This window comes from Lontra canadensis, unplaced genomic scaffold, assembly GCF_010015895.1.
Source record: "Lontra canadensis isolate GAN:19392208 unplaced genomic scaffold, GSC_riverotter_1.0 scaffold90, whole genome shotgun sequence".
NCBI classification, from domain to species: domain Eukaryota; kingdom Metazoa; phylum Chordata; class Mammalia; order Carnivora; family Mustelidae; genus Lontra; species Lontra canadensis.
This window is the reverse complement of record NW_022631084.1, coordinates 5,861,457-5,885,323: the sequence shown is the minus strand read 5'-3', so window position 1 is coordinate 5,885,323 and position 23,867 is coordinate 5,861,457. Positions and strand designations below refer to the sequence as shown.

Sequence of the window (23,867 nt, the reverse complement as noted above, 5' to 3'; positions counted from 1 at the left end):
TTTCCTCTACATGAATAATTTCCTTACAACACAAAAACACCCATTACAGAAAGGGAAAACTATAGAAGCTGAGTAAATACTTTAGAATGGATAGACAGTTTTCAGTTTTATTACTCAGTGCTGTGGTTCTCTCATATCTGGATGAATGCATTAGGCTTTCAAAATGATAACTAAGCAATTATCATATCATTTCATTTATATGTGGAACATAAAGAATAGCATGGAGGGCATTACAAGAAGGGAGGGGAAAATGAAGAGGAGGAATCAGAAAGGGAGACAAACCATGAGAGACTATGGACTCCAGGAAATAAACTGAGGGCTTTAGAGGGGAGGGTGGTTAGGGGCTGGGTGATGGGTATTAAGGAGGGGACGTATTGCATGGAGCACTGGGTATTATATGCAAACAATGAATCATGGAACACTACACCAAAAACTAATGAAGTACTGTATGGTGACTAACATAACATAATAAAATAAAATAGAAAAATTTTTAAAAATGGTAACTAAAGATTTCGGTAAAACTAAACAGTTTAATCAGCTGTATTAGTTTCCTAGGACTTAAAATAACAAAAATTCATTCACATAATTCTGGAGGTTAGAAGTCCAAAATCAAGATGTCAGCAGGGCATTATCTCTGAGACTGTGTGGAATCCTTCCTTGCCTCTACTCAGGTTCTGATGGCGTTCCATCATCTTTGGTGTTCCTCTGCTTATAAATGCATCACTCCCATCTTTGCCTCTGTTGTCATGTGGCCATCTGTCTTCAAGTGGCATTCTCCTTTCTTATGAGGACACCAATCATATTGGATTAAGGGTCCCCTCTATTCCATTATGACCTTGGGCTAACTAATTATATCTGCAATGACCCTATTTAAATAAGGTCACATCATGAGGTACTGAGAGATAGGGATTTAACATATGAATGTGGGGGGGCACAATTTAATTTGTAACATCTGCTATACTAAATTCTGTTAATAAAACAAATAAAAATCTCTTTGGTAGCAAAATTTAGTGTTTGCCAAAGAGAGAAAAATTAATCATAAAAATGCTTCTATATTAGTAACGCGAGGAAGGAACATGTGAGTGACTATTTAGATTTTGGTTACTGTTTAGAAACATTTCTTCTTTCCCTTTGATGTAGGACTTGTTTAGAATCAAGGCCAATAAGATAGAATATAGTCTAAAAGTACTAGAGTGCTTTCTAGTGTTTATTATTTATAACATACCAGATACCTAATTTGGACATTACCCGCATTGGATAGCAGCTAAAATAATCATGTTACTTTGTCTAAACGTAATATAGGATCCTACAAATATCTTAGTACTCAAAATTCTTCAGGTTGAAGAGTCTGACACACAGTTTCTATATATCATATCTTCTCTATTTAAGAAACTCTCTGAGAACATGTTTTATGATTATGTGTATGGGCAAAAGTGATTATTTAACACATGCAAATAAGCTAAAAAAGCAACTTTCAATTATACAGCACTTTAACTTTGTAAAGCATTTAATTAAACATTTTAATACTAAATGTTGTGGTTCTGCAGTCTGACTCGGTTACATCTTGCATTTTGCAAGAAAGGAAACTGAGTTAGTCAAAAAGTGAATTGATCAACATTCAACTAAGTGTTGAAAGACAGAATTAACTCTCATGTCTACTGTCTTACAGCTTTGTGCTCTTACTGGTTTGCTATTTCCTAGAAATTTTATCTCCTGTTCAAAAGCACAGATTGATTGGGATCCCACTATGGGCAAGGAATGGAAACAGATGCAAAGGGATAGACATGCTCCCTGCTAGTAAGATGGTCACCACTTAGATGGAGTGGTGCAAGATTTTCACAAGAAATTTATTAACAATATCCAGCAGTAGACAGTAAATATTTAAAGAAAGTTATAATCAGTAAGCACTAGGAAGTTCATGAAACAAAAGAGAGGGGACAGGAAACCTCAGAAACTGGAGTTGTAAACAAAGTCTTTATAGAAGGGGAAGGACTTGAACTGGGCTTTAAAAGAATCGAGAAGGTTAAGTCCTGTACGGAAAGAGGAATTGTTGAAAATTTCCAAGTAAGATAGTGGAATGATTAAGGCAGTATTTTAGAAAGATAAATTTGGTAGTCACAATGCTTTTTTCATGATGGATAGCATGTCTCAATCCTTTCTACACTTCCCACTACTTCCCATGTTTCCGGATAATTTCTCTTATTCCTTAAAACCAAGTTTGGGTTTTAGAAAGCTTGTCTGATCTTTCCATTCAAGACCACAATATCTGGGGTGCCTGGGTGGCTCAGTCAGTTAAGTATCTTCCTTTGGCTCAGGTCATTATCCTGGGGTCCTGGGATCAAGCTCCAAGTTAGGCAGCAGGAAGTCTGCTTCTCCCTTTCCCTCTGAGTCTTCCCCTCCCCTCTGCTTGTGCTCTCACTCTTGTGCAATCTACCTCTCTCTCAAATGAATAAATTAAAAAATCTTAAAAAAAGGAAAAAATATAGCACAACATCTTTCCTTTTCCCTGTTGGGAAAACTTCTCCTTGCACCTTGTGTTTATTTCTTTTCTTTACTTTAAAAAAAAATGTTTTTTTTTTCAGTGTTCCAAAATTCATTGCTTATGCACCACACCCAGTGATGCATGCAATACATGCCCTCCTTAATACCCACCACCAGGCTCACCCAACCCCCCAACTCCCTCCCCTCCAAAACCCTCAGTTTGTTTCTCAGAGTCCACAGTCTCTCATGGTTCGTCTCCCCCTCCAATTTCCCCAAACTCCCTTCTCCTCTCCTTCTCCTCTGTGTTATTCCTTATGCTCCACAAGTAAGTGAGACCATATGATAACTGACTTTCTCTGCTTGACTTATTTCACTCAGCATAATCTCCTCCAGTCCTGTCCATGTTGATACAAGAGTTGGGTATTCATCCTTTCTGATGGAGGCACAACACTCCATTGTATATATGGACCATATCTTCTTTATCCATTCATTTGCTGAAGGGCATCTTGGCTCTTTCCACAGTTTGGCAACTGTGGCCATTACTGCTATGAACACTGGCGTATAGATGGCCCTTCTTTTCACTACATCTGTATCTTTGGGAAAAATACCCAGTAGTGCAATGGCAGGGTCACAGGATAGCTCTATTTTTAATTTCTTAAGGAATTTCCACACTGTTTTCCAAAGTGGCTCCACCAACTTGCATTCCCACCAACAGTGTAAGAGCGTTCCCCTTTCTCCACATCCTCTCCAACACTTGTTGTCTACTGTCTTGTTGATTTTGGCCATTCTGTCTAGTGTAAGGTGGTATCTTAATGTGGTTTTGATTTGAATCTCCCTGATGGCTAATGATGATTAACATTTTTTCATGTGTCTGATAGCCATTTTTATGTCTTCTTTGGAGAAATATCTGTTCATGTTTTCTGCCCATTTTTTGATGTGATTATCTGTTTTGTGTGTCTTGAGTTTGAGGGGTTCTTTATAGATCTTGGATATCAGCCCTTTGTAGTATCATTTGTGAATATCTTCTCCCATTCTGTGGGTTGCCTCTTTGTTTTGTTGACTGTTTCCTTTGCTGTGCAGAAGGTTCTGATCTTGATGCAGTCCCAAAAGTTCATTTTTCCGTGTTTCCTTTGCCTCAGGAGACATGTCTTGAAAGAAGTTGTTGTGGCCGATGTTGAAGAGGTTACTGCCTATGTTCTCCTCTAGGATTTTGATATATTCCTGCCTCACATTGAGGTCTTTCACCCATTTTGAGTTTATCTCTGTGTATTGTGTAAGAGAATGGTCGAGTTTCATTCTTCTATACATAGCTGTCTAATTTTCCCAGCACCATATTGAAGAGACTCTTTTTTCCACTGTATATTTTTTCCTGCTTTGTCTAATATTATTTGACTATAATGTTGAGAGTCCATATCTGGGCTCTCTACTCTGTTCTACTTGTTTATGTGTCTGTTTTTGTGCCAGTATCATGCTGATTTGGTGATCACAGCTTTCTAGTAAAGCTTGAAATCAGGCAACGTGATGCCCCCAGTTTTGTTTTTCTTTTTCAACATTTCCTTGGCAATTCGGGGTCTCTTCTGGTTCCATACAAATTTTAGGATTGTTTGTTCCACCTCTTTGAAAAATGCTGGTGGAATTTTGATCGGGATGGCTTTAGAAGTATAGATGGCTCTGGGCAGTACAAACATTTTAACAATGTTTATTCTTCCAATCCATGAGAATGGAATGGTCTTCTATCTTTTTGTATCTTCTTCAGTTTCTCTGAAGAACTACTTCTGTAGTTCTCAAGTACAGACCCTTTACCTCTTTGGTTAGATTTATTCCCAGGTATCTTATGGTTTTTGGTACTATAGTAGGTAGAATTGATTCTCTCATGTCCCTTTCTATATTTTCATTGTTAGTGTATAAGAAAGCAGAAGGCCGGGGTCCTAAAGAGCATCTTCTGGCACCCATACCAAGCTTTCTCAGGTGCAGGGGGAGTGCACTCACAGCCCGTGGTCATGCAGGGCATGCAGAGCACAAAAGGGTGTGGAACTAGAGAGTATGGGTCGGTGCCGACACCAGACTCTCTCACGCGCAGGCGGGAGTATGCCCAGATGAGCGGTGGTGCAAGTAGCCAAAAGCTGTGAGCTCAGGGATGGCAGAGGCTCCCCCACACTCTCTCTGGCACAGGTAGTTTCTGGTGGTGGCCATCCTGGGTCTGTGGGCTTAGGCCCATGCCTGTGATCAGCTGATTCCACCAATTACCTCTTAGGCTCTTTTGCTCTTTTTGAGTGCCCCCAACCAGACTCCAAGTTAATGCTGGTCTGCAACCACTGGGCACTTTCATATTGGGGTACTACTTTCCAATGGGTCACTTCTGGTGGCTCTCTCCCCCTTCTACTGATCTTTTGATATCAGTCTGAGGGTACCCACTCTGCTTTACTTCTCCATTGATGATCCTCTGTTCCCATAGAGATCCAGAAGTGTATAATCCTACATCTCAGGCTGATTTCATGGGTGTTCAGAGTGTTCTGGTAGCTATTTAGCTCACTTTAGGGGACCAGTTGAAACAGGGTCTCCTACTTGTCCGCCATCTTGCCGAGTTTCAGAGAGTCATCATTTTTTAAAAATATTGACCAATGTGGCATCTCACAGTATCTTCAACAACTGTTAAGACAAGATCCTGGAAAGTAGAGCATAATATTGAAGACCAAGCTGTATAATCTTAAATAACTAAGATTTTTAAAAATTGTTAAATGGGACAATGATAATATGGGCTTCATAGAGTTATTGTGAGGGTTCCATGAAGTGCTGTTTATAACATTTTTAGTACTCAGTAGTATCTCTTACTATTTTTTTTTTTTAAAGATTTTATTTATTTATTCGACAGAGAGATATCACAAGTAGACAGAGAGGCAGGCAGAGAGAGAGAGAGAGAGAGAGAGAGAGAGAGAAGCAGGCTCCCTGCTGAGCAGAGAGCCCGATATGGGACTCGATCCCAGGACCCTGAGATCATGACCTGAGCCGAAGGCAGCGGCTTAACCCACTGAGCCACCCAGGCGCCCTCTCTTACTATTTTTGTTATTATTCTCACTTAGTTTTAACCCATATTGAGCATCCGTTATGGTGCTGACACTGTCCTGGATATTGCACCTCTTTACCATATATCATTTAATCCCCCAAATAAATTTGATAGAGATCAACTTCTATATACACATTATGGATGAGGTACAGATAGGGAAATACCTTGCCCGTGCTTACACAGCTAACACATGGCAGAGCCAACATTTCGGGAGTCAGAAAACAGGTGTAATAGAGGCAAGCATGAGGGAGAGCACAGAACAAAGTGTCAGAGACACAATGAACAGCAAGAGATGTGAAGCAACAGTACCACAGAGACTTTAGAAAAGAGAGAACATCTTCCATAGGCCACAAAGTATGATCTTACTGGGCCCAGGTTTGGCGAGCTTTGGATCTCTAAACAACTGAATGTGAATGGCATATGGGTGAGAGAAAGTGATCGCAGGGTAAGTGAAGCCGAATATGAGAACATGAATGTCATGACCAGCTGCAGTAGTGATTGCAAAATGTTCGCTTACTTTAACCTATCGGACACTGATACAAATTGGAATCAGGTTTACATTAAACAGTGTCCAGATATGCTCCTATGGGACAGAAAGCTTTTTTAGTTCAGCCCTTGAGGCTAACAGAGTTTTTCCATACATAGACACACACAGGACACAAACCCAGATGCGTACACACAAACACACTTTAGGTAATTGGTCAGAAAGCGACCCAAAACTACCATGTACTTATATAACAGTCTAGGTCCACCACTGTCAGGGATTGTGTTACATTTTTATCCTCACCAGCAGACCTTAGATTTGGTTTGGTTGGCTCGAAACCTGAACGTTCCAAGGATGACTCAAGCCCACTGAATCAAAACCAGGATTAATAGGGACCCTAAGGGAGATCCATCCAAGACTTTTTATCAATAAATAAGAGTCTTGGGTATAAGCAGAAAAGAATGGGCAACACCAATCCACAATAGGGCCTACAGACCAGGAGTGGCTCCATCTTAAAACAGAAATTCTGAATTGTTTTCTTCATTTTCTGCACCTGTTACCTGTGTGAAACCCCTTTAAACCAGTGTTTCCATATGGCAGTAAACTGATGTTAGATACGGTTTACAAATGCTAAAACATTCATTTTATGATTACTTAATTGTCTATTCAGTCTTTTTGCTGCTTATTCTTTCATCTTTAGATGTATTCTTTAAAAAATTTTAGATGAGGGTCAAGGAAAAGGGGAAATGAACCACATCTAAAATAAATATTAAGTCTCACAAAATTTGAATGAAGCACATATTAACGCTATATATATTCATTGAGATTATGATTTCAAATTATATTTTGATTAGAAGGCAATGTGGGTTAGCATATTAACTTTGAGTGGGATGGACCTAAATTTCAATCCCAACTTTGTCTCCTGTTTTGAACTTAAGCCTGGAAGTCAACCTCCTCAATCTTCTACTTTCTTAATTAATGGGACTAATGCTACTTTCCTCAGGTTTTTGTGAAGATTAAAAACTATAATCTGTATTAAGCGTCTAACACATGGAAGTACTGCTTCACACCTGGCTATTCATGACTCCAGTAATTACGGATAATTAGAAATTGGCTGTAGATTATACTTTTATTAAATGGTTGAATGAGTTTCTATTGCTGTAGGTTTCATTGGACTGTATTATGAGCAGGACTTAGCTTAGTTTAAATGACTCTCCACTGATAATTAGGCATTATTAAAAGTTGTAATAAGTCTTGCAGTATTCTTGTCATTATCCTAAAACTATTATGCTAAAAATAGCCAATTTTTAGGTGAACTAGAACATTTATTTTCCACCTTTCAGATGCCTACACTCCATTTAGTAGTTAAAAAGAGTGTGGTAATAAAAACAGGGAAAAAATGGAAAGATTTCAAAACCACCCGGCTGCATTATCTTTTTTAGCTGAAAGTGAAAAGAAAGAAGTTGAAAACAGTGGCATAACACAAGCTATTTTCATCATCAGTGGATTTTAATGCCCATGTTGTGTCCCTTCTCAGGGCTCTGAATAAGTAAATATTTTCTGAAAGTACGTAATATATTACCAAGATATGATTCAGGTCCAGTAAATTTCTGCCATAACATGTTCATTTTTTTTTGAACAATTATAATTAAAAAGCTTGCTCAGTATTTGGCAACTAAAACAGTGATCTAATTGCACTTGTTACTCAAGCTGATTTCCAGCCCTGGGTATGGACCTAGCTATTAGCTAAGCAAGGGTCCTGTCCTTGATCAGCCTTGTCTGGAGAGCACAGGGGAAAATGCCCTTCAGTTCACAGACTGAGTTCCTTAGGCAGGACTTGTCCTGGAAATTTCCCTGATGAAAGAAATATACAGAACTCCCTGTTCTTTTCTTTCGTTAAGTTTCCAACCTGGTTTTAAAATGCACATGAATGCTTCTGGCATCTATAAAGTCAGTAAACACTAGCTTTTCTTTTTTCTTCCTTTTTAGTGAAATGGTAAACAGATTCAGTATTCTGTTAACTTGGAGTCATAGATCAGCCTGTGAGACTCTTTGAGATTCTCTGGTTAGAGTCTTCAAGTCAGGTAAATTGAAGTTTAAAGATTTTAGTGGAAGCTAGAGTCCTACCTTAAGGCCCTGCAAAGGCAGTAGTGGCCAGCAATCATTTTCCCTCCTATAATTTTTATCTTTTATTTTATTTAAAGAAATTTAGTTTTCTTTCTGTCTTTTACACCATTTACAGGACCTATTGAGAAGATACTAGGTACGTTTGTAAATTAAAGGAAGTCACATCAGCTGTGACAGGGGAAGAATAATAGATTATTAATGTCTCTCTGTACTTCAGTAGCCAATACTCTTCTCCAAGGGCTGTTGGCCCCTTTTCCCTTCCATAGTATTTTGGATGTATGCCAGAAACCATCTTTGATGGTGTGAAAAACAGAGTATATAAATTGCTGGAGGGAAACTTTACTTTTCTAGGGAAGGAGCCAAGCAGTTGAAAACTTAGAACTCTCACCCTGTTTTATTAGATAATTATACCTTCAAAAAATATAGTATTTTCTTGCCACCAAGCATTTATCTGGGAAGCAAGCTATTAGTAACTTCAGAACAGCCAGGGGACCTGGGGGGAAAATGGTATTATATATATGAGGAAATGTAATTGGGATAATGAAAACAAAAGGTTTCACATTATAATTTCTTCCAAATCATCCATTTTGTAGAAAACATTTTGGTAGCAAATGTATACAATTTTTCAAGAATTTTCCTCTTCATTTTTTTTTTAAACAGATTTAAAGTAGAACAAAGATTAGACTTCAAAGAAGCTCTGTATTCTTTGAATATAACTGAGATATTTAGTGGTGGCTGTGACCTTTCTGGAATAACAGGTAGTGTGATAAATAATTCTTATATTATTATGTTAATATGTTTTCTTAGTAACTCTGTTCACTGACTGATCTGAAAGAGCGTTCGGCCCCAGAAAATACATACAAACCCAGTGGCTAAATGTCATGTTGAGCTGTCTGTAAACAAGCACTTTATTTTGCATTTAAGCCATTTTCCTTAATGAAAGTCAGAAAGCATTTTAGAATGTTAGATAAGCCTTCTCACCATGCTTGTAATAAAACTATGTAGGTAAAGTATTGCACGGGCTTTTATTTCAGCCCTGCTTGGATTTCCTTATCTGAATAATGGGAATTACAACTTTGAGGCTCTCATCTACTCGGAGCTAATAAAACTCTTATACACCAATTTGCAAATGTTAATTTGGTAATATTGGAGCCCATGAAATAGGAATCCACAAGCTGCTAGATGATGAACACAATGTAGAAGTTGTAATGCCACAGCTTGCAGATTTAGCTTTGAGACTAACAATGCATCTGAGGAGATGGAGCTTTTATGCTAACTCACACCTAGGAAACTGCACCTGGCTAAGATGCTCACTCACACAACAAAGCCCAAGACAGTCTTTTATTTTCTCTTGTCTTGGCAGTACCCACTAGTTCAAAAATATCTAACTAAAGAGAAAAAAGATGGACGAAGAGGGCCAATTTGTCCCAAGTTTTTTACCCCCTTTTAAATTCAGTCTTCTGTTTTATTTAAAAAAAAAAAAAGGCATAAAAATACAAGCCTGTCTGTCTGATCGGGTTTTATATCATAACATGGAAATATTGTGTATTCCTATATATGTGTCTGGTCTTTGGAGAAGTAGTCATTAATTTATTCACTCATCAATTATGTGGGTAAAAGAATAGAATGAATGAGCTTTCCTGGTGGAGGAGGTGGGTGGGATACACTGGAGACAGATGTTCATTATTACCTTCACACATGATTTAGCCACTTGTTCGCACCCTGACAGAGAGCTCTGACTTCTCTGACAATTTCATCAGCATCAGGAATGAGGCAGTCAACGTTAAATACTGCAACTGGGTGTGCGTTGGAACACAACCATCTCGCCAACCTAAAATCAACCAACCCATTTTTCACACATGTCTTCCTGTTAGCCTTCTTTCTAGCCTTCAGAAGCTTACTTGCTATACATCAGACATTTCAAACAGCCACTTGCTCTACAAATCCCCAGCAATTGGTGACTTCTGTAAAATCTCCTTAGAAGTCTCCTTTTGTAGGCAGATTTATCATAAAATACCTCCAAAATGCTTTATAGGAGAATTTGTGCAAGAGAATAACTTGAAACAGTGAAAAACAAATGTTGAGCCTTTTCTGCTCTTTCTCTCTGCTCTTTCTTTGAGTTGCCTATTTGAGTTGCTTTAACTGCTTTGGTTCTATCTTCCTGCTGGAAATAAAATAGCCAGGGCCCTCACTGGCACCACATCTGATCATTAGAACAGCAAATTCCCTGCTATCCCTACGAATCACTAATGCAGTAAACATTCTCTAAAAGGTACTGTGAACCAGTCCAACACTAAGGCTGTGGGATATTTACACAGGAGCTACTACCTTACATTTATGTAATTCACAACTTTGAATGAAATGTTTTCAGACAGTTACTTTTGGAAACTTGGAGATGAATATTTGACTTCACATTGCTATTACTTCTTGTGTTACCCTTAGTAAAATATTTAAGCTCTCTGAGCCTCAACTTTCTAATTTGTTCAATGAGATAATAAATCATGGTGGTGAAAATAAATGAAAGAAGGTTTGTAAGTCACCTGGTTCTATGTCTGGCACATAGTAGGTACTACATAAATAGTAGATAGAAAAAAAAAAACCAATGGCACATTAATAGTTATTTGGACATCTTCTAGCAAAACTGTAGAAAGTTTCTTGCTCTCTTAACAGAGTCATACTTGGAATTTTCATAGAAAAAAGGAGAAAAATTATTATAAACCTGAAGAAATCAGTGACTTTATGGAGTCTAGATTCCTTGTTCTGGACTATTAGCTCTCAAGTCCCATTCTTTTCCCAAGATCAGGTCCTCTTCGTGGTAAGACAGGATACGAGACCAGAGGCTCAGCATGATAACCATGGAGTCATGTGATCTGGTATCATTGTTAAACTGGGTGAAGTTCTTCACTGTACCCCAACAAGCTTTTTGTTCTTCACTCTTGTCTTGGTATTGGTCTCTAGGTCAGCTACTCTGAGCTCCGTATGTGAATCCTATCTTACTCTAGGTGGTCCTCAGGAAAGAACATGCTTGCTTGCCTCATCTTGTTACAGACCATTCTCTTGCATTTTAAGATGTGCATGCCCCCTCTTCTCCACTGTACTTGTTTCTGTCCCTGGACATATACATACCCATGATTTATTTGTTTGACAAATATTTATTAAAAGCCAACTACATGCCAGGCAGTTTTGTAGGGATGCAAAAAATGGACAAAGTTCTGCTTCTAGTGAAGTTTTCATCTGCTGATGAATACTTAATAAGCAATTAGTTAATTTAATTAGTTAATTAAATCGTGAGGTGATGGATGCTGTAAATTAAAAGAGCATCATGGAATAAGTGGTGATTAGGTCAGATACAGGCAGAATTAGACAGGGTGGGAAAGGAAGACTGGGCGGGGAAGTAACATTTTTGTTGAGACCTGAAGAACAATGGAGCCAGTCAGGAAGAGTTCTGGGGAAGCGGGTTTTAAGCAGAAGGAGAGTTAGGGTTAAGGCCTTGAAACTTGACCTTGAGCTAGAGCTACTGAATGGGGAGAGGAAGGTAGTAGATGAGGATAAGAGGTATTCAGGGGCCCAAATAAAGTGATCAGAAGCATTTTGGAGTTAATTTTTAGGAAGCCAGTTTTTTATGCCAGTATCACTTTCATGGCTTCTCTTTATCTTGCCTGAAGGGCTTTCTTTACTTTTCTGTGAGCTGCCAGAGCTGGTTCCCCTCTACTGTAGGAGCTGCTTCCTGAATCCTTCTAAATCTGCTGGTTTTGGTAGAGTCTGCCTGGTCACATCAGATTTCCCTCCCAAGAGAAACAAAGCTCCTTTTTCTCCTTTCTCTTCAAGTTTCCAGGCCTACCGTCCTTCCTCTACTTTCTGGCCACCACTGAACCCGTGACCATATTTCCGTTGTCTCTTTGAGGCACACTGTCAGATCTGAGTGGTCGTGACACAGCGGGAATGGCTGATGGCTTTTGAACTTGTGGCTTCACTTCCCCCTTCTCAAGGAGACTATCCCCGCAGGTCACAAGATCAGAAATTCTTCACACATACAGCACTTCCACCAAGGGGAGAAGAGCGGTGTGTTCGCTCCGCTTGCATCCACACTGGAACAGAATGTTGTAAGACTCTATCTTACACTGAGAAATTTGACAGGTTTTAAAGCATAGCTCTGAAGTGATTTTGTAACAGATGACGCAAAAGCTCTTTAGACTTTCATAGCCTCACCAGTCCTGAAAGAAAGTAAATTTTGTTTTAAAGTCAGATCAAAACGGAATATAGAATTTGAAAGGCAAGTTGGCTTTGAGGTTGAATACATAGGGTGGGATTAATTCAAATCTGTAAAGCCTTTTTCATCTTGTCTGTAGACCATCGCTAAAGGGGGCAAAACCTTCTGTCTGTACAAATATTTCACTTAGTGGGATACCTGATTTGAGGCTTATCCCCTCTATCTTTGCCTTTGTATCTGGGCTGGACTTGATCTCTCTCTATGGGTATCTGTATCATTTCTACAAGAGCTAAACTACCTTCCACCTCTAGCAAATTAACTAACTTGGGAAGATTTGGTTGTTATTGTTTTTTTCCTATTCTTTGTTCATTTGAAAATGTAATTGACATGGCTCTGTAATAAGTAATGTAGTAAGTAATGGCTCTGAGTTCTGATCCTTAAATATACTTTCCTATTTCCCAACAGATTCAGCTGAAGTGTTTGTTTCCCAAGTCATGCAGTATGTTTTTTTTGAGATAAATGAAGATGGCAGTGAAGCCGCAACATCAACTGGTAGGACAAATGGTTTCACAACCACCAAGAGGAAGGACTGGGGGGATATGTGCGTCCTTAGGGCATTGGCGTTTCTGCATGACTTTGATCTCCTGTTTCCTTCTTTCTGTCCAGGACACTGTAGGAAGAAAAGAGAAACTGGTTGCATAAGTTATTTTTTGCATCTCTGCATCTGCTGCTTAATCAAAAAGGCCAGGGAAGGGATTTGTTAGGAGCTGAGGCCTATCTACTAATATTGGCTTATTTGTAAATTGCATTTTAAATTGCATTTACCTACCAGTCAGGAGATAGGACCTGGGGAGGAAACTTTCTGCTTAAACATGAAGTCATTATTATTCAGGAATTCTTACTCTTAGGTAATTGTATTAATTTCCTTCTTCTATTACACCAAGTAGGTCCCTACTTTTCTAATACGGTTTTTGTCATTATCTATATGCCTGTGGCTCTCAAAGTTAGCTGCCCGTTAGAATCACCTGGAAAGCTTCATAAAATCCTATGTCGTCTATCCCCCAAAATTAAATTAGTAAATGAATTAAATTAGTATCTCTGGTGGTGAATTCCAGGCTCTATCATTTTCTTCCATTTCCCTAAGTGATTTCAGTGTACATCCAAGGTTGAGAGCCAGTTCTTCACGGTGACTTGCGGCCCATCCTTGCTACTGCAAGTCAAGTGTTGTGCATAGACCAGCGGCAACAGCATCACTTGGGAGCTTGTTAGAAATGCCAGCCCTCAGGCCCAAATCCAGGCCTACTTAATCAGAAGCTGTGTTTTCCAAGGTCTCTAGGTGATTTGTGAACACGTTACAGTTCAAGAACCATACCTTTATGATAGCTTTCCTTGAATAAATGGCGTTTGGAATAGTGTCGATGATGCATACAACTAATGCTCAAAAAATAATTGGAGAAAATTTAATTAGAAATGCAAAAGCAACTTTAATGAATGTCTCATAAGTCTATTTTAATTCTTAAGACTTTTGTGATTTTAGCCAATATGTAAAATATAGGCACGCTTTCTTACTGATAAATTTCTATAAATGTATATCCATGTTATTAATTTCTCAGTTAATTTGTAATACTATGTGGTGCCAATGATTTTTGACATGTGGGTGGGTCACACTGGACTCCTGCTACCATTCTGTCATCTCCTGAAGTACTTGGCATAATTGTGCTCAAGGAACTTAGATTGGAGAACATGGGCTATTTCAGTATTGGAGAAATTAAAAAGTTGCATTGGATGAAGTTGTTGGCCTAAGTAAACAAATTTTCCAGCTGCTTTTACATAAGAGTCCTTATAGATCATCATCTGATTTTCTCATTATATTGGTGAAGAAAGAGTCCCTGACATGAAGTGCTTTGCCTAGGGTCATACTATTAATTGACAGCTGAGTTTGTACTCTCATCAGGTTCTCTGACTCCAGGTTCAGAGCTCTTTCTACTATCACCCACTGCCTCTAATTTAAGTCTAGAGTTCTCTCAGAGAGTGTAACAGTCATTAAGGGATCAGCAGTGACCCTGATGTATCACACATAAAAAGTTTTCAGTGTGAGTATTTTTTGACTTTCAGGCATCTGCTCAGTGGATGCTCAAGAACAAAAAATCTCAAGTGTTCACCCAAGTGAGGATGGGAACCACACTGGCTATGCTCTTTTGTATTGTCTCATCAATTCAGACATAAGTCTATATTCACTGATAATTTGGGCATTGTAGCCCTGATGTTGCAGGAAGGAGAGTGCCATACATTTTATATTATGAAGGTTATGCTTGATTCTGAAGGTGATCAGACTATGCCACCCCCAAATAAGCCACTTTGTTTGAAAGGTTGTTTTGATAGAAACAACCCTTGAAAGAAAATGGAGAAAGAAAGAAAAAAAAAAAAAAAAGAGTTCTCTACTCTCCCTCGATCTGCCTAAAATATAAGCGGGGCATAAATCCCCCTTGTGAAGGTGTCTCTCCTCCTCTCTCCATATCAGAAGGAGAATAATCTTTATCACAAGAATGAAAATTGGCAATGAAATGAGTCTGCATAACAAAACTTATTAAATAACGCTCTTATACCACATTTTTCCCATATATTTACCTTCCCACAATTTATTGCCCCTTTTTTGGTCTAGTCACTTCTCTACAATTTATTACCCTTTGTTAAAAGGGAAATCAGAGGGGCACCTGGGTGGCTCAGTGGGTTAAGTCTCTGCCTTCGGCTCAGGTCATGATCTCAGGTCCTGGGATCGAGTCCCGTCTGGCATCGGGCTCTCTGCTCAGCAGGGAGCCTGCTTCCTCCTCTCTCTCTCTCTCTCTCTCTGCCTGCCTCTCTACCTACTTGTGATCTCTCTCTGTCAAATAAAGAAATAAAATCTTAAAAAAAAAAAAAAAAAGGGAAATCAGAGGGGGAGATGAACCGTAAGAGACTGTGGACTCCGAGAGACAAACTGAGGATTTTAGACGGGAGGGGTATGGGGAGATGGGTTGGCCCTGTGATGGGTGTTAAGGAGGGCACATAATACATGGAGCACTGGTTGTTGAACATAAACAATGAATCTTGGAACAATGCATCAAAAACTAATGATGTACTATATGGCGACTAAGATAACACAGTAAAAATTAAGAAAAAAAAATGGTAGATAAGCTCTCAAGCCTAACATTTTGGGAGGATATTTACTTCTTTTCTGTGAAGCTCCTTTGGGGATATAGAATAAATCATTTCTTCTGTTAATCTATCTTTTGTCAGTTTAATTTTCATACCCCAGTCACAAACTGAGTGTAGAAGATTTTTTTTCCTTCTCTACTATTATTTTTCAGTTCTGATCACTCTTGTTGCAATTTTTAAAAATGATTTTTCATGAGTCTGAAAAAATTTTACGAAATCATCATGTTATTGGTAAAGGAAACATCTGAATTAAGTGTAGAAATATTTAATTTAAAACGAAAAAAAAAACAACCATTTAAGTTTATCCACTCTAAATGTTGGCAAATGCTACAATGGAGCCACATGATATAAATTATTATAATAAATAATTATCATAGCAGCAAATCTCTTCTTCTAATCACATAGTAAAAATCCCATAATCATTCACAGCACAAATCCTAAAAGCTCTGAGCCCACAGAATAATTTTGGAAAAGTTAAAAAAAAATAAATTTGAACTCAGATGTGATTACCACAAGCCTGAAGAATAGAAATGAAGTGCAAATATATCCGGATAGGAATTAAGAGTTGAAACATTACAAGAATAAATCATATAATGTAAATAAAAAGTAAGCAGAAAATTACTGTTTAAAAGAAGAAATTTTTCAGCTGCTTTCAGTAAATTGAATCTAGTATCTGACTTTCTTCTTCATTGAGTATAAATATGATGTTAGAATTATTCCATGAATAATCCAATATTTGTTTTTCTGCTCTTTGATTTTTAAATTTATTTCAGATTTCTCTGTATTTTGAAAATGGTTATTTTCTACATATAAACTCATAGAATGAAATGACTTTTCCTGTCTACATAAAGTCTTATGGATCTGTTTTCTTTCCTCATCCTTTAATGTGCTTGTCTAAATAACTACTGTCTCTATTTCATAGGCATGAACATCCCTGTGATCATGAGTCTGGCTCAAAACCAATTTATAGCAAATCATCCATTTCTGTTTATTGTGAAGAATAACTCAACAGGTACCTTTTCTAATATTCTCTGTGAGAACTGCTTAAGTCAAACAGACCTAGTTCTAGTCGCTATTTGTCATCTATGTATCTGAGATCATTTCTCCTTTCAATGTATTGAGTCTTATTGCCATTTTTTCAATTTATTCTTTCAGTGGTTATTTGGTGAATGCCTCTTTTATACCACGCATTGTATTTTAAGAGGTGACAGGGGCCTAAAATAAGGCAGTGGTAATGGTAGCTGCCAACACAGCTATTATTGTATGCTAGCGGTTTTAAGTACCTATCTCTGAAGCTAACACCATTCCAACAGGTTAACTATTTGACCAATGATAACATAGGAGCTCAGAAAGAAGTTATATAATTTGTCTAAGGTCATACAGCTGGAAAGTGGCCGAGTAGGAATAGGACCTGTTTGTCTCAGAAGTCAGCTCTCTGTGATGCTACAAGAGGAATGGGAAATGGGAGTTGCCCAGTTGTGAAGGTTTCAGAGGTAGATTCCAAAAGAACAAGTGAGTAGCTATGGGCTCTGAGTGGGAGGGAGAGGTCAAATACAATTACAAATCTCCAGTGAGGGTAGTTGGTGAAAGATGATAGAGTTAGCCACAAAAGGTAGAGGTAGGTGTGGACTGGACTGCGTTTGACACAAAGGCAACATGTGGAGTATTTGGCCACGTGCTCTGCAAACGATATCAGCATCCCTAGAGACTGACAGTGTGAACTTGGGGGTCAGACTGGGGTCAAGTCCTAGCTCTGTTAGCTAGTAGTTGTAAGACAAGTCAATGATACTTCCTAAGCCACATTTTCTCCACCTCTTATTTAAACATAATATTGGTACTCATCTCCTAGACTAAAATAAAAGAATATGTGAAGCCTGTAACACTATTCCTGGCATGTAGCATTCATTAGGAATAAATCAATAACTATAAATGAGGGAGTGATTGAATACATGAAGGAAGGAAGGAAAATGGAGAAGTTTCTCTGTATAAGTTGGGTTACATGGAGAAGAGGCATAGTTAATTTTAGATCTGAATCTGTTTGATTAGCTAATGGTACTGGTATTTTTGGCCCCCTGAAGGATATACCAGTCTCTCTTTTTAGGCTCCATGGAACCAATGCTGAGTTATCCTTCTGAATGTTTCGTCTTGGAAACAATGAGATAGTTTTAGACTTGCTGAGGTTGCATCAACGCAACTTCAATTCCCACGCTGCATGAGTCCATGTTAAAGGATATTCTAAGTGTGTCATTTGATCTATACATCCTTAACCTTTGGATAACTCATTTCTTAGAAATAGTATGTAATTATCGAATATGGAACATAGAAATAAATGAAGCTGCATTGGACCTCAATGCACAAGGAAATAATGGCATTTAGAATAATGTTGTTTGACTCTATTTACCAAGTTGATGACCAAGGCAATCTAATTGCTACCAGTTAAACAGCAGTGAGAATTCTAATTCCCAAATAATCCATTTATTTATTTATCTGTGATAATACTTAACTATCAGACCTTAATGATAATTTCCACTGTCTCATGATCTTTAATATAATGAGACTTTCTAAACTAGGGTCACACCCTTAAAGTATTGTTTAAAATGAATGTCTGCTCATTTATTGGGGACTGTAATTTGTTGCCATATAAAATGTAGAATGGGCCATTATCTTAAGACAATACACATTCAGTGATTTATTTATTTTTCTCTCACAAATGAACTGAGGAAATCATTGCGATTGACAAAAATGGTGCCTTAGCATAGCATAGCGAACTACTAAGTAGCTTAATGTTTTACGTAAAATAAATTCATTTAACGATTACTGAAGTTAAGAGGATGAATGATTTTTATTTATTATAATCAATTTTTATCATATTTAAAATTTTCTTGTGGTCAAACAGTCCTCTTGGGCCAAATCCAAACATTATTTGTATTTTTCTACCGCATTAGTTTTATATTTCAATGTATTTATCCAAAGCTTTTACTAAGCAGAACTTCCAAGGAAATGAAGAACATTTTTTCTTCTTTTAAGCTGAGGGGCTGGGCCAGTGTTGGAGACTTTCAAATGAAATTGTGAAAGATACTATATGAAATGTGCCATTTCTCAGAAAATGAATCATGATTCTGAAACTGACAGTACTCCACACATATTAAAAAAAATAGTGTTTAAACTCTTTATGGTTTTGGGTTGAAAGAAGAAGCAGACTGCAGGATATCCATTAAGAAATCTTTCTTCTGAGCTATTGGTTTTGGTTATGCTAGTGTATTTTAATATTAGAAAGTAAAATTTGCTTCTATCTGATGGAGAGGTTGTATATATACATTGGTTAAATATGGAAGACACCTCTTTGAGAAGGGGGAATGTAGAGACAAGTGGAAACAATGATTTCTGCTTCAGCCTGCCTTTCTATCCATTACTGTTATGTCCAGGGAAAGTTCACTAATCCATCCAGTTTAGTGGAGAATAGATTGGTGACTGCAAAATGACTCCATTCAAAACATGGTACTCCTTGGTCAAAGAAGCAGATTGAAAAGGGTGGAACAAATGGCTTCTATGCAATGTCCTACACTTCTGAATGTTTAAAATTTTAAACTATTGTCTTCAATTATGATGTTAGTTTCCATAGAAGTCACTTAAAAAATTTCCCAAACACGGGGCACCTGGGTGGCTCAGTGGGTTAAAGCCCCTGCCTTCCGCTCAGGTCATGATCCTGGGGTCCTGGGATCAAGCCCCACATAAGGCTCTCTGCTCAGCAGGGAGCCTGCTTCCCTTCCTCTCTCTCTGCCTGCCTCTCTGCCTACTTGTGATCTCTGTCTGTCAAATAAATAATAAATAAAATCTTTAAAAAAAATTTCCCAATTTCAATAAGCATTTTAATGCCTTAGCATTATAGACAACAGTCATTGCTGATTCCTATTGTGATAAAATGCAATATACATCCTGGGAAAGTTATTTTATGGGTCCCCAGCTATCTGAAAAACAGGAGAATTTGTTTTCTTTTTCTTGGAGTTATTTTGAGATTTTTGAGGCAAAGTATTATTGATTATAATCATAAAAAGAAAAAATCTGGAGATTATGTCTATTTCCATGTTATTGGCTCTTCTGAGTATCTGTCTTTGGACTGAACAGTAAGGAGTTAATGAAAAAGGACTCTAATAATTCTTTCAAACATATTTCAGTATGATTTTCATAGCTTTAAAATTCTGTAAATTGTATCACTTTTTTTATAAACATATAATGTATTATTTATTTTATCACTTTTGAAATACACACTTATTACATATATCTGTAAGGAACACAAAAATCAAGGCAACACGTGGCATTGATCCATTCTAGCCACTTCTCTTACCCTCGTTGAAAAGAAAGGTGCCTGGATTTTGACACCTCCTTTATTTCTGTTTTGTCCTCTTGTTCTTAGTTCCTTTTCACTGGCAAACACAGAATGACTAGATTCAGGTATTTACATTTCTGCTGTATACAATATCACAGCAGTGAGGATGTGAAAGCACTAGCAGTAGAAAATATTGTCATTTGCAATAAGCTTAGCTTTAGAGCTGAAGGAGTGCATCTGAGAGGTTTCACTCAACCCCAAGGGCTTACGTTACAGGTATAAAACGATGACTGCTAATGTCTTTAATTTATAATTTCCACCATTTTCATCATCCTTTCATTATGCTATGTTTGCCTGAGTCTCTATATTTAGAACACCTCTCTACCTCTTTATTTTTTGCCTTCCTATACGAAAAACAGGACTAATACATTTTCCATGGCAAGCTATTATCGGTGTTAATTTACTTCATAAATTACCAGAACATGATTAATAATGATATAATTATGTATTTTAGGCAAAGGAGAGGGTTTTGTTGTTAGATGTTGCTTATTTATCTTATACCAAAAAAAATACTAAATGGTCTGTTAAAATATTCAGAAAGACTAATTATTGTCAATTTTTTTCTCCAGAAATTCCTAGTGTTTTTTTTTTTCTTTTCCTAGAATCAATTTTGTTTATGGGAAGGGTGACAAATCCTGACACCCAAAAGATGAAGGGAAGAGATTTAGATTCACTGTGATTGAAAAGAACAGCCTCAGAACATAAGATGATTCCTGAAAAATAGTTGATTGGCAAAATAGCATCATTGTGCAAGTATTTTCTACATATCTTTTTCTGTTTTAACCATATGTGTATTAATCTGTACTGATATAGATCTATATTAATGAGTAAGTGAAATTATTAATAAATGAATTTATTCATTTAATGTTTCTTGTCCTTATGTTTTATAAAGTCTATATGAATCAAAAGCGGTGGACTTACATAAAATACTGCTATTAATATGTTAGAATAGTCTCATTCAAGATATTTGGATATTAGATTTCTATCTTAGATATCAAAGTCTCTGCATTCCTGAAAAAAACTGGGCCATCTGACTCCCAGGCATAACAGCATTATCCAGGCCATGCAGAAGTAAGGTCAAGAGACAGAGTGGGCATGGTATGTGACTCTCTGGAGAGACAGAGATCTAGGATCCATGATAGTAGATGAGCTCTGAGTATTTTCCTAAACTTTTTTTTAAAAGATTTTATTTATTTATTTGACAGAGAGAGAGGATTCACAAGTAGGCAGAGAGGAAGGCAGAGGGTGAGGGGGAAGCAGGCTCCCTGCTGAGCAAAGAGCCCGATGGATGGATGTGGGGCTCATCCCAGGACCCTGAGCTCAAGAGCTGAGCTGAAGGCAGAGGCTTAACTGAGCCACCCAGGCGCCCCGAGTGTTTTATTAATCTTAACCTCATCTTTTGTTTTGTTTTTATTTTAATTCCTGTTAGTTAACCTACAACTTTATATTAATTTCAGCTGTCAATACAGTGATTCAACACTTCCATACATTATCTGGTGCTCATCATGATAAGTGCACTCCTTAATCCCCATCACCTATTTCATTTATCCCTCCACCCACTTCCCCTCTGGTAACCATTGGTTTGTTCTCTATAGTAAGGAGTCTGATTCTTAGTTTTTTTCACTCTCCCTTTTGATGAATGGATAAAGAAGGTGTGACATATATAAATATATAGTGAAATATTATTCAGTCATAAAGAAAATGAAATCTTGCCATTTGCTATGATATGAATAGAGCTAGGGAGTATCATGCCAAGTGAAATGAGTCAGAGAAAAAGAAATAGCATATGATTTCACTCATATGTGGAATTTAAGAAACAAGTGAGCAAAGGGAAAAATCTTAACTTAATCTTAACTCCATGTATTAACATTTAATTTTTGCCATTGTTTTAATACATTTTGGGACATATCTATTTTCTGATTTATACTTTAAACTTGTATGAGAAAGTAAAATAATGAGAACTTTTATAAAGTTTTAACACGCATGAAAGTGGCAGCTCAATTAGTGTGATTTAGGAAGCTGACCTTCCAAGATTTTATAACACTGAACTAAGGAAGAGTTAGAGCCAAGATTGTAATCTGTAAAGATTAAATGCAGAACCCTCTCTCTGAATACTCGGAAATGTCAGATCCAAATATTCAAAAGAATACTGCATTCCAATGACTTGATATTATGTGTGTTTCACAGTTTTTCCATTTTCATGTTAATGATGTAGATTATCCTTTGATTGGTCTGGCAATTCTTAGAGAATTTCATGATAATGGCTACCCATTGTTGAGCTCTAATAACGTGCCATGCACTGAAGTAAGCACTTTATCTACATTGTTTTTTTTTTTTTTTAAGATTTTTTATTTATTCATTTGACAGAGAGAGATCATAAGTAGACAGAGAGGCAGGCAGAGAGAGAGAGGGAAGCAGGCTCCCTGCTGAGCAGGGAGCCCAATGCGGGACTCGATCCCAGGACCCTGAGATCATGACCTGAGCCGAAGGCAGTGGCTTAACCCACTGAGCCACCCAGGCGCCCCATATCTACATTATGTTAAACATACTGAAAACCCTGTGGGATAATGTTACCCACCTTCCAGATGAAAAAAACTGAGGCTCAAAGATGTCATAGAAATTAGCCAAGGACACATGGCAAATAGATATGGTGATCTTCACAGTATTTCCAAATGTATTTCCAAATTTGAAGCCGAGACTATCTGAGTGACCGTAATCTCTGAGTTATAATCCCTTCTCTTAAACCCTTTATTTATTTATTTATAGAGAGAGAAGGAGAGAGAGCAGGGGGAGGGGCAGAGGAAGAATGAAAGAGAATCCTCAGGCTCTCGACTGAGCACGGAGCCTGGTGTAAGGCTTGATCCTAGGACCCTGAGATCATGACCTCAGCCGAAATCAAGAGTTGGCTGCTTACCCGACTGAGCCACCCAGGCGCTCCCTGTGTTAATCATTTAAAGTAGTGCAGGTCTTTGGTCTTCTCCTGAAACACTGTGCTGTTTAGTCTCTGAAGTCTAGATATCTATCTACAGAAAAACCTAGAACAATACTCAAAACATTATGAAAACAATTTTATAATTATGATCGCTTAACACCATAACAGAATTGAAAGCAATATTCATTTTTCTAGACTGTCAACTTGAGCTACTCAGCTATCACACAGCAAATGCTAATCTTGATGTTAATGATATACCACACGTTTGTTGCTCATCATGGAATGGGTTTAAAAAATATGCTTCCTCAATTCAGGAAGAAGAGGAATAATGGGCTGTTAAGAGGATAGTAGTTTTATTCAGTTCTATCTGAATTCCTGTTTCCTTTGCTGGAGTCTTAGCATCCTCTTTCATGTGTAACATGTGAGTTTGCTCTAGAGATTTATTTATTTTTTCCACAAATACTGAGCTTCCACCATGATCCAGGCACTGCTGTAGAGACTAGGGATATAGAAGTGAACAAATCTGACAGGATCTCTGCCTTCACAGAGCTGCCATTTTACTGGTGGCAAAAGAACCATAACCAGTGAAAAAATAAAACAGGATAAAGAATTAAGAAGGGTTTTATAAATGAGACAATGTACTAAGGAGACCACCCCAGTTTTGCTTTAAGTAGTTTTTTCATAATATGTTCCTCATTTGTTTGCTTTTCTTCACTAAGATCTGCTGAACATCTGCCTCAGGTTCCCTGCTATGGAGGCTGACTTCGCACTGTCAGATGTTTTTCTTCTCCAATTTCATGCTCTTCACCTGGTAGCTGTTAGTTGCCTTGCAAGGTGAGAGTGTTTAAGTTCTGAGTCAGCTAAGCATCTGCCTTGGCTCTGGTCATGATCCTGGAGCCCTAAGATCAAGCCCAGTGTCAGGCTCCATGCCCAGCAGGGATCTGCTTCTCTTTCTCCCTCTGCCCCTTGCCCCCTGCTCATGCTCTT

At 37.8% G+C, this 23,867-nt stretch overlaps 1 protein-coding gene across 2 annotated transcripts in view; it reads left to right on the top strand.

The window, feature by feature from the left end:
• Positions 1 to 20,776, top strand: part of SERPINI2 (serpin family I member 2) — a 35,687-nt gene extending 14,911 nt beyond the window's left edge. For both annotated transcript variants that reach the window (XM_032836046.1, XM_032836048.1), the window contains 4 exons: positions 8,817 to 8,914; positions 12,832 to 12,918; positions 16,484 to 16,573; positions 20,551 to 20,776. In XM_032836046.1, the coding sequence (XP_032691937.1) occupies positions 8,817 to 8,914; positions 12,832 to 12,918; positions 16,484 to 16,573; positions 20,551 to 20,627 (352 nt within the window). In that variant the 3' untranslated portion in view covers positions 20,628 to 20,776. The remainder of the gene's footprint in view (positions 1 to 8,816; positions 8,915 to 12,831; positions 12,919 to 16,483; positions 16,574 to 20,550) is intronic.
• Positions 20,777 to 23,867: the final 3,091 nt, after the last annotated feature.